The sequence below is a fragment of the Pelodiscus sinensis genome, chromosome 23, assembly GCF_049634645.1.
Source record: "Pelodiscus sinensis isolate JC-2024 chromosome 23, ASM4963464v1, whole genome shotgun sequence".
Classification (NCBI taxonomy): Eukaryota; Metazoa; Chordata; order Testudines; family Trionychidae; genus Pelodiscus; species Pelodiscus sinensis.
In genome coordinates, this window is record NC_134733.1 from 8,271,536 (window position 1) to 8,282,164 (window position 10,629).

Here is a 10,629-nt window from a genome sequence, read left to right on the forward strand (position 1 = left end):
CATTATAAAGGGAGGGATTCATTGGGAAATCTGGATCTATATCCAGGTTTCAGTCCGTGTTCTTTTTTCCCCCTCCCTAAAGGTGAGTGTAAGATCCAAGAATCCTTGACTGGTGTAAATTGCCATAGCTCCATTGATTTCCCTGATGCTACACAAACTTTCAACAGCTGAGCATCTGACCCAGGGAGTTTCCTCATTCCACGAGGAGTAACGGTAGTTCAAACTAGGAAGCCTAGTTCGAACTACCTAGTTCGTGCCCCGTGTAGCCGCGGTGCACGGGGTTCAAACGAGCGGGGTTTTAAAAATGGCGGCGCCCCGCTTATGCAAATGAAGCCCGGGAAATTCAAATCCCGGGCTTCATTTGCAAGTGCGGTATGCCTACATTACCCTCCTAGTTCGAACTAGCGGGGTAGTGTAGACCTACCCTCTCTGGCTTGGAGATTTAGCTGAGGTTTCGGCCTTAGGGACCTGGTTACACAGTAGAGAAACATAAGTCATGTTACTGAAATAATTCCCCCACCCCCTCTCCTCAAAAATAAACATTTTCAAAAAGAACCCTGTTAGAACGCCTTAGATCACATTCAGAAAAGCCTGACTGCTGGATATGTGTAGATACAAGCTTAGGGTCCAAGTTTGCCCTCACTTTTAAGACACAGGTTTCAGTGGGGGTAGCATCTGTGTCAGTGAAGGTAAAACTGGACTCTTGGGCTCTTGTGGGGATCTTTCCCCTTTTCTCCCTGGCAGCATCCTGCCCTCCGATCTTCTCTCCCTCTTGTGCCTGCAGGTTGGTAATTACCCCACTGGTGAGCCGGCAAGGAAAGCTGTGGTCGAATTTCTGGGGTGCACTGAGTCCTGATGGGTACTATGCCCGGTCAGAGGATTACGTGGATATTGTTCAAGGACGGAGGGTGTGAGTATTGTCATAATGCTCTAAATACAAGGCTCACTGAATAGACACTCAGTGGATAGAAAACATGTAGCCCCCAAAGCTGAATAAAAAAGCCAATTGGGATCAAGAGTACCAAACCGTCAGTGTGTAGTATCATGAGCTTTCATATGAACAAAACCCACTTGTTCAGTTGAGATGATCTTGAGTGGAAAAACAAGATCCACTTTTCCACTCATGATCCTCTCATCAGGAGAAGTGGGTTTTGCCCACAAAAGCTCATAATACTATACAAATATTTTTTCTTCTTTTCTAAGGCCATGTCTGCACTACAGAGAAAATTGAAGCTGCCGCAGTTGATCTTCTGGGGTTTGAATTAGCAGGTCTACTGTAGGGATGTTAAATATCGGTTAATCAAATAGGTGATTAACCTCGTAAATTCTTATTGGTTAGTTGACTATTCTATGGTCCTTAGGGGTGAGGCTGGAAGCCAGTGCGCTCCAGCCCCACCCCTGTATCAGAGGCAGCAGCGTGGGGTGCCAGGCAGGAGCTGGTCCGCAAAGGGAGACAGTTTAAAAACCAGCTCCTGTCGCAGACTGGCTACTTGTCACCTTGCGCTCCTGCCTTTCATACAGTGGCAGCAGTGCAGGGTGGCAGCAGCCCCTGGCCAGGGGAGGGGCTGAGCTCCTGGATCTGGCATGAGCCGGAATTGAGCCGGGCTGCCTGCCTGCCTGGCTCCTAATACACTTCTAATGCAGAGCCACAGCAGGTAAGACCCAGACCCTGCATGAGCCAAAACTGAGCTTGGCTATTGGCCAGCCTGCTAAAAAATGTGGTGGGAGGAGGGGGAATGCATGTAGTCTATAGCATTAACCTATAAGCTTTTGCTTATTGGTTAATCACTTAATAGACTACACCATTACATCCCTAGTCTGGTGAAGACACATTAATTCGAACTGAGCGGGCGCTCTGGTCGATGCTGATAGACCCTGCTCCTATGAGCGGTTACACTTCTGAGACTTTTAAACCATCGGTGTGTTTAAAGGAGGAAAGGAATAGCTCTCCTTTCAGGCAGGAGTTATTTTATATACTTGTCCTCTACATGCGGCATGCAATAGAGGGAGTAAGGTCTGTGACCAGAGTGGGGGACTTGGAGTCAGTTTTGTTTCTAAATCATTGTATGGTAAATTCACTGTATGGTAAAATCACTTCATCCATTCTTGGGCTTTGTTTCCTCCATCTGCTAAGGAAAGATAATGTGATGTTGAACTATCCTGCAGTGAGGGACTGGCGGGTTGTCATTCTTCTTTAACTAGCGTTTGTAAAGGTCTCTGTGCAGCTTTGGGGGAAGACACTGGAGATATCTCTCAGGGTGTGTCTAGACTACAGGGTTTTGTCGATAAAATTGGACTTTTGTCGACAAAACTACACTGCCGCTGAGTTCTCGACATAACATTGACAGAACTCAGCAGTTTTGTCGACAGCTGTAAACCTCATTCTCTGAGGAATAACACTTTTTGTCGACAGAGTTCTGTCAACAGAAAGTGTTATTGCATCTACACTGTCCTTTGCGTCTACACTGTCGTGTCGACAAAGCGGCTTGCTTTGTCGACAGAACTGGATGTAGTCTAGACGCTGTGTCGACAGAAGCTTTGTCGACAGTATCTGTCGACAAAACTTCTGTTGACAAAAGCCTGTAATCTAGACGTACCCTAACAGCTGATTACTGGAACAGCTTGCATTCCTGATTTGCTCCTCCCTAGGTTTGCTATAAAACAATGTGTTTGGTTGCTTTGGGGGCTTGAGTCTGACCCTTAAAACTTTGTGACTAAATCAATTCATAAGCACAGCAATGTTTTGTTTTCTTCCCTCTTTCCAAAATATGTTCACAATTAAATCTAGCCCTTAGTCCTTTGGGGCGCAATCCTGTAAACTTTGTTCTGGTTCTGCTTGGGGTGTGTCTAGACTACAGGGTTTTTAAAAGAAAAGTGGCCTTTTTTCAAAAAAACGTCCCCTGTGTCTAGACTACCGTCGCGTTCTTTCGAAAGTAAATCGAAAGAATGTGGCAGTTTTTTCGACTGCGGAAAACCTCGTTTTACGAGGAAGAATGCCTTTTTTCAAAAGTGCTCTTTCGAAAAAAGGCGCTATGTAATGCAAACTGTGCTTTTTCGAAAGAGAGCATCCAGACTGCCTGGGTGCTCTCTTTAAAAAAAAAAAGGGCTTGCTTTTTCGAAAGTACTGGTTATAGTCTAGATGCTCTTTTTCAAAAGAGGCTTTTTCAAAAGTCTCTCTCGAAAAAGCCTCTTTTGAAAGAGGCTTGCAGTCTAGATGTAGCCTTGGTGTCTAAATCTTTTTCTCTCCATTTTGCAGTGGGGTTTGGAATGTTCCCTACGTTTCCAGCATCTATCTCGTAAAAGGCAGTGCTCTGAGATCCCAGCTCAAGCAGAGAGACCTCTTCCACCATGGCAAACTAGATGCAGACATGGCTTTCTGCCATAATGTCCGGGATCAGGTCAGTACAGGGAGCCAGCTGCAGGGAGCAAATGTGGAGAACTCTGCAGGCAGATTTCAGGACACCTATTACAACTGTGCATATCTAGGTAGAAAGAAATAAACTGGCATCAACTAAGCCTACATGCCTTCCCTGAAGCACATATAGTCTGGGTGGGAATCTGAGAAATAGGCAGTACATTCAGTGACAGCGTATGATCCACTCGTGCAGTTCCAGCAGTAGCTACATCTGCGTAGCCAAAGGCAGAGTGAGCCTTTGTGAGCAATTTTATCCTGCTGATGAAACACACAGAGGTTCTGCCTCCACGGCTGGCCCTCGCGATGGCTCTTTAGACTTCTCTGCATCCTGGGTGAGTCTGGATTTAACAAGAAAGGTCCATTGGGAGGGAGATGCCCAGTGTGAAGATTAGAGAGGGAGGTGGATGGGCAGTGGGCATGGAGCCACAGCCAGTGGGAACCAGCTCCCACAGTGGATAATTGCAGCCTGATAGTTTCCCTCCATTCTGCAGGGGGTGTTCATGTTTGTGACAAACCAGCACCACTTTGGCCACACACTCTCCCTGGAGAATTATCAGACGACTCATCTCCACAATGACCTCTGGCAGATCTTCAGCAACCCTGAGGTGAGGGGTTCTGAGGGCTGAGCAGCCTTGTCGCTGTGCTATATGGTCCCCGGCCTCTCTAGATATGCCGCTGCTAGCTGTGTCTGAGGGGAAAATCCAAACTCTGCTCTGTGATGTCCCTCAGATGGGATTCTCTGGCCCCCTCGCTGCAGGGCTGAGGGCAAAACATTTCACTCAGAAACTCATCTGGGCCCCAGAGCTTCAAAGCTGAGAAATTGCTGAGTGATTGTTAACTGTTCCACTTCCCCTTTCCTCAGGAGAGAGAAGGTGGTGCTAAGGCCCGGCCTGCTACCACATCCTTAGCCATGTGCCACAGAAGTGACCATGTTGCTTGTCTTTTTCTAACCGCAGGACTGGAAAGAAAAGTACATCCATGAAAACTACACACGAGCTCTGAAAGAGAAATTGGTGGAGACGGTAAGAAATGCTGCTCTTATCTCAGCAGAGGAGAGGATGACATGCCACTATCACATTATTTCAGCCTGTTGCCCTCAGAAATAGGTAGCTTACAGGAGACAGCGCTGCCTAAAAGAATACCCAATCCAGAGGGAATTCAATCTGTCATTCTTTCAAAGTATTCTTAGGGACAAATCCCTGCCCTAGAGGCACCTGTCCAGGTCCCTTAATTTTACTAGGAGCAAGGCATGTGAATCTGAAGGCAGGATTCAGAGTTCTAGGGTGTGTCTAGACTACAGGGTTTTGTCAACAAAAGTGGACTTTTGTCAACCAAACTATACCTGCATCTACGCTACCACCGAGTTCTGTCGACAGAACGCGGCCGTTTTGTCGACAGCGGTAAACCTCGTTCTACGAGGAATAACGCCTTTTTTCGAGTTATATCGAAAAAAGGCGCTGTTGCATCCACACTGTGCTTTTTCAAAAGAGAGCATCTAGATTCTCTGTCAAAAAAGCGGCTTGTTTTTTCGACAGAACTGGCGGTAGTCTAGACGCTCTTTTTCGACAGAGGCTTTGTCAACAGTATCTGTCAACAAAGCCTCTGTCGACAAAAGCCTGTAGTCTAGACGTACCCTTCAGGTTTTAGCTGTTTTTCCAGTGAGTGCGACTGTATCTTTGTGATTCATTCAATAAGCCCTCTCTCCCTCCACTTGACTTTGTCTTTTTCTTGTCTGGCAAGGGACCATTCATAAATTATGTAACACACTGGTGATTTTTTTTCTTAAAAAAAAAGACTTACCCATCCCCTTAAAAAAGGGAAACCAACATCCGTGTGATGCTCTGTCATGCAAAATGAAAGAACTCCCTTTCCCCGTGTAACTTTCCCCCTTTGTTTGTCTCTGTTAGTCTCATTTTTGTCTGAATCCTCATGTGTTCTATCTCCAGCCCTGCCCCGATGTGTACTGGTTCCCTATTTTCACTGACGTCGCCTGTGATGAGTTGGTGGAGGAAATGGAGCACTTTGGCCAGTGGTCCAAGGGAGGTAACACGGTAAGAAAAAGTTATAGCTTCCAAAGCTACAGTTCCCATCACCTACACTGAGTGCTTGGTGATAGCTGTGGCCTGCTACAGGAGGGAGTTTTCATCCTGTGGTTAAAGCAGAGCACTGGAATCAGTACTCCTGAGTTCTGTTCTGAATGCTACTTTTGACTCACTGTGTGATCTTGGATATTCAAACATGGTCGCTGGAAACTCAGAAAATCAATCTGAGACCCGTTAGGCCTCTTTTTTACAGGCCCTGAGCACCTACAACCTCCACTGACTTTCCCTGGAGCATTGTCGTGCTCGGCGCTTCTGAGGATTAGGGCCAAGAGGTTGTGGAAGTTGGGTAACCACGAATCAGTAACCGCTTTGGAAAACTTGGCCTAAAGCCTCCACTGTGCCTTTTCTTCCCTTCTGTAAAATGTGAATGATCTTTCCCTGTGTTACAACACTGAAAAGCCCTATAGATGATCATTATGTTTGTGGGCTACCATCAAACTCTTTTCCATATTTATCATCAGTGTTCCCTGTAAGCTGTGTGCTTGTGCGGCCGCTCAGGAGACATCCCAGTGCCTCCTTGCTGAATAATAGAGCGCTCACAGCTAGGTTTGTGTTTCTTCTGGTGGTGCACATCTGCACATGTCTTAGTGCATATAGCAAAATTTATTCTGCACATAGATGGAAAAATCACACATAGATGGAAAAGATTAGAGGGAACGTTGCTTACGCTCTAAGATATTTGTCTCCAATATATTTTATGGTTCTGTTCCAGGACAGCAGGCTACTAGGGGGTTATGAAAATGTCCCAACCATTGACATCCACATGAACCAAATTGGCTTTGAGAGAGAATGGTACAAGTTCCTCCTGGACTATATTGCTCCCATCACAGAGAAATTGTACCCAGGATACTATACACAGGTAGGCATCAAACATTCTTGGTCAGTGGGATTTGAGTGCTTTGCGTCTTGCATGACTGTGGCCACAGAGAGGTGATACCACCTGTACCAAAGTATGTGCCATAATGGAGAAAATGACCCTGGAGCATGTTATCCAGGTATGCACCATACTTCCTAACAAGAACATGTCCCTTAATTACCACGACCCTTCTCCCTTCATTAAGGGGTATTTTACCCCAGTTACATCTATGTTCACACCACCCTATAGAACTGAATGCCCCCTTGGTGCTGTGGCACTATCTGTTTATGTCTCTCTTCTCTTGCACAGACACAATTTGAGCTGGCCTTTGTCGTTCGTTACAAACCCGATGAGCAGCCCTCCTTAGTGCCTCACCATGATGCTTCTACCTTCACCATCAACATTGCCCTGAACCGGGTAGGAATAGATTACGAGGTAAGTGCTTGCAAGATCGTTCTGGGCGTCTCCCAGACCAAACCGGGATCTAGGGTTGCTAACTCTTCCAACCAGATTGACGAGATGCCATTGCTACAAATGGTGTCCAGTCTGTCTAGTTGGGAGAGCTGACAACTCTACCAGGGTCTTTTTCTCTTTCCTGTACCTGGGGCACCTCCCAGCTCATTCGAGGCATCTGGAGTTCTTCCTCCTCCATCTCTGGCACCTTGATGCCAAAGGACCATAATCAGTGACTGGGGTTGAATGTCAGGATTTGCTCATGAGATAGATTGGTGGTAGCATGTTCCACCAACCCATCCTGAGGGACTCTGGGAAATAGGATACTATTGAGATAATACAAGGGATCCTTTCTCTGTTGGCATTGGCCCGATGCCTGTTTCGTTTTCTTTCATGCAGGGAGGAGGCTGCCGGTTTCTGCGCTACAACTGCTCCATTCGAGCTCCTCGGAAGGGTTGGACCCTCCTGCACCCGGGACGCCTGACTCATTATCACGAGGGCCTTCCAACCACAAAAGGGACCCGGTACATCGCAGTGTCCTTTCTCGACCCCTAGGGCCAAGCGTCACGAGAAGGACTTTTTGCCAGCATCGCTCACTGCTGACTGAGAGTGGGAGTAGGGAACGCTGCTGAGTCTCCAAGGCATCCATCAAAGTTATTTGGATACTGATTATTTTTTAATGACGGTTTGACTCCACTGTTGGAAGATCGCCTCCTCTAGCACTGCAGATAATAAGTAGGAGTGTAATTCTAGATTTTGGAGAGAGATTCTTTGTGCCTTCATTTCCGATATTCATCTGTGCTTGGAAGTGCCATTTACTTCTTTGCTATCTTCCATGGCTTACTGGACTACTTGCTTGGACTGAATATACAGCTCTTTGGGGAGCAGGTCTCTTCTTTTTCCTCCCCACAAGCCCCTTCACCAAGCAGCAGCAAGCCCATCTCTATTTACATCCAGGCCCATCCATAGGGAGGGAGGCAAAAGTGGGCAATTTCCCTTGGGCCCAGAGCTCCCAGCTGCTGCCGCTACTACTGACCAGTCCCTTGTAACTAGACAGAATTGGCCATGGAGACTGAATTGGCTCAGCCCTAAAAGAGATAATTACTGATCGTTATTAAAAGAAATTCCAAAACACTGTCCTGTACACACTTCTCCCTGGGAGATGAGAGAGCAAGCATAGGATAGGTGTGAGTCATGTTGCTTAATGCACTAGTGGAAAGCAGGAGTACCAAAATCAACTTTAGCTGTTCTTAGCACCGACAGAACGGGCTTAGTAGTGTGGACTCATAGTTTAGAAAATCAACCTTATGTGGCTAAATTTGACCTAAACTCCTAGGCTACATCTACATTGGCAAGATTTTGCGCTAATACTTGTAATGCAAGAGTTTTTGCGTTCAAGTATTTGCACAAGAGAGCATCTACACTAGCATGTGCCTTTGAGCAAGAGATGTGCTTTTGAGCAAAAGCATCCATGCCAGTGTAGACACTCTCTTGCGCAAGAAAGCTCCAATGGCCATTTTAGCCATCGGGCTTTCTTGCTCAAGAAATTAACGTTGCCTGTCTACACTGGCCCCTTGCGCAAGAACTGTTGTGCAAGAGGGCTTATCCCTGAGCGGGAGCGTCAGAGTATTTGCGCAAGAAGCACTGATTTTATACATTAGAACGTCAGTGTTCTTGCGCAAGTACTCGCAGCCAGTGTAGACAGGTGGAAAGATTTTGTGCAAAAGCTATCTGCCTGTCCTGGCACTGCAGACTCCAATGCACCCTGGAAACAGCCAGCAGTAGATCCAGCTCCTAGGTGTGTGGGGAGGACAGCACACAGGGCTCCGTGCACTACCCCTGCCCTGAGCACTAGCTCTGCACTCCCATTAACTGGGAACCTGCTGCTGGCTCTTTCTGGGGTGCAGCATGGTCTGCAGTGCCAGGAGAGCAAGAAGCTACCTTAGCGGGAGCTGCTCAGGGTAAGCCCCTCTTGCCCCAGTCTTGATGCCCCCAAAGCTGGAGCCCCTCCAACAACCCAAAGCTCTCATCTGCAGCTCCACCCTGAAGCCCACACTGTAGTCAAATGATGTTAGGTCGCGGGCATCAACAGTTTTCTTCAAATGGGTCATGAGAAAAAAAGTTTGAAAACTGCTGATCTAGAGCAACTCTGCCCTCTGTTTAAAATTGCCAGGTAGAGGAATCTACTGCCTCTGATACCAAGCGGTTACAGACCAATGGAAGGATCACTTCACAACTGGGGTTGATAGATGTGTATTTTGGCATTGAACTTTAATTAGTAAACCTAGGACAGAAGTAGGGGACACTGACCTTTTCCTGTCTGAGCCCACGTGCATGCATGTTCACAAACGCGTCAACAGAGAAGGGAGAGAAATCCATGCGCCGACAATCAGCTAAAAAGAGCAAAGCTTGTTTCTGTTTTTAATGAAAATCTGAATCAAGGTAATTGCTTGTTGCCACCAAATGAATGGCTAGTGCAGGCCAATCGTTAGTGAGAAGATGTTGAAGAGGTGTATGTATTTGTTCATCAGATTTATCCACTTATTTGTTGTTTTCAACTCTGCCTAAAGAATGGCCTGGGATCGGTAAAGAGGATTCATGGTACAAAAGATGTACAGTTTTAAGCAGCAAGTTTTACATTAAAACATAACAAAAAGATGTGCAATAACTCGATTCTTTAATATGTTTATTTAAAACGTATGGGAGAGGCAGGCTTTATAAAATTAATGACAGTGCACATGGCCCTGATATACTGAGGATCTACCAAGTTATCTACAGTAACTGGTTCAGTAGGTATGAGACTCTCAAATTTTTCCTTTCTGTGGCTCTGCCCAACAACCTATAAAAACTCCAAGGTCCACAAGTGCCACAACACTATTTTGTTTTTGTTTTTCATATAAAAGTTAGGGCCAGCATTCAGGAGTAGAAAGCAGGGCAGTTAAGTTGTCCATGAACACAAGAATGGCCATACTGGGTCAGTCCTAAGGTCCAACTAGCCCAATATCCTGTTTTCCAACAATGGCCAATGCCAGATGCCCCAGAGGGAGTGAACAGAACAAGTAATTATCAAGTGATCCCTCCCCTGTCATCCATTTCCAGCCTCTGACAAACAGAGGCTAGGGACACCATTCCTACCCATCCTGACTAATAGCTATTGATAGACCTAACCTCCATGAATTTATCTAGTTCCTTTATTAACCCTGTTAATGTCCTAGTCTTCACAACATCCTCTGGCAAGTAGCTGCTTTTGCGGAAAAACTTGCCAGTCTAGACACAGCCGAGGTGTTCATATGTTATGACTACCTAAGAGAGTAATTAGAGGGGTTTTAAGTGAGCCCTTCCCAGTGGTTGGGGTGACTGGCATTGGGCTTTCAGCCACTGGGTTCCTAGGTTAGTGGAGGCTTAGACATTTTGTTTAATACAATAAATAAAATAAAATGCTGGTGCTGAAGGTGGAAGGGCTGGTCCTGGTGAGAAGCAGAGGGAAAACCACATTTCCAAAAGGACCTCTTCTCTACTTATTGTAGCCAGAGTTTCTTCTTCAGCCAGGCCCATTCAGGTTCCTCTTTCGCTAGGAATGTTAAAATGCATGTAATTGGCTAACTCTGTAACCGCCGGTACAGAGGCAGCATCATGGGACATTTGTAACCGTGTGGCCAAATACCCGATGAAACAGCTACACTCTTACATCCCTATCTTTCACCTCTCAGGACTACAGCAGAAGTGTCCAGTGTCCCCAGCTGGCTGCTCGGCTGCGCCTCCACATGTGGACCCTGCCCACCACCAGCTGGTCTTGGTGCACT

The 10,629-nt window shown here is 46.4% G+C and overlaps 1 protein-coding gene across 1 annotated transcript in view; it reads left to right on the plus strand.

Annotated features, from left to right (window-relative positions):
- PLOD1 (procollagen-lysine,2-oxoglutarate 5-dioxygenase 1) overlaps nt 1–9,484 on the plus strand; it is a 41,459-nt gene extending 31,975 nt beyond the window's left edge. Inside the window, exons 12-19 of the mRNA XM_075906620.1 lie at nt 785–910; nt 3,257–3,398; nt 3,907–4,020; nt 4,372–4,437; nt 5,362–5,466; nt 6,230–6,376; nt 6,683–6,808; nt 7,226–9,484. Coding sequence (XP_075762735.1) covers nt 785–910; nt 3,257–3,398; nt 3,907–4,020; nt 4,372–4,437; nt 5,362–5,466; nt 6,230–6,376; nt 6,683–6,808; nt 7,226–7,381 — 982 coding nt within the window. The 3' untranslated portion in view covers nt 7,382–9,484. The remainder of the gene's footprint in view (nt 1–784; nt 911–3,256; nt 3,399–3,906; nt 4,021–4,371; nt 4,438–5,361; nt 5,467–6,229; nt 6,377–6,682; nt 6,809–7,225) is intronic.
- Nucleotides 9,485–10,629: the final 1,145 nt, after the last annotated feature.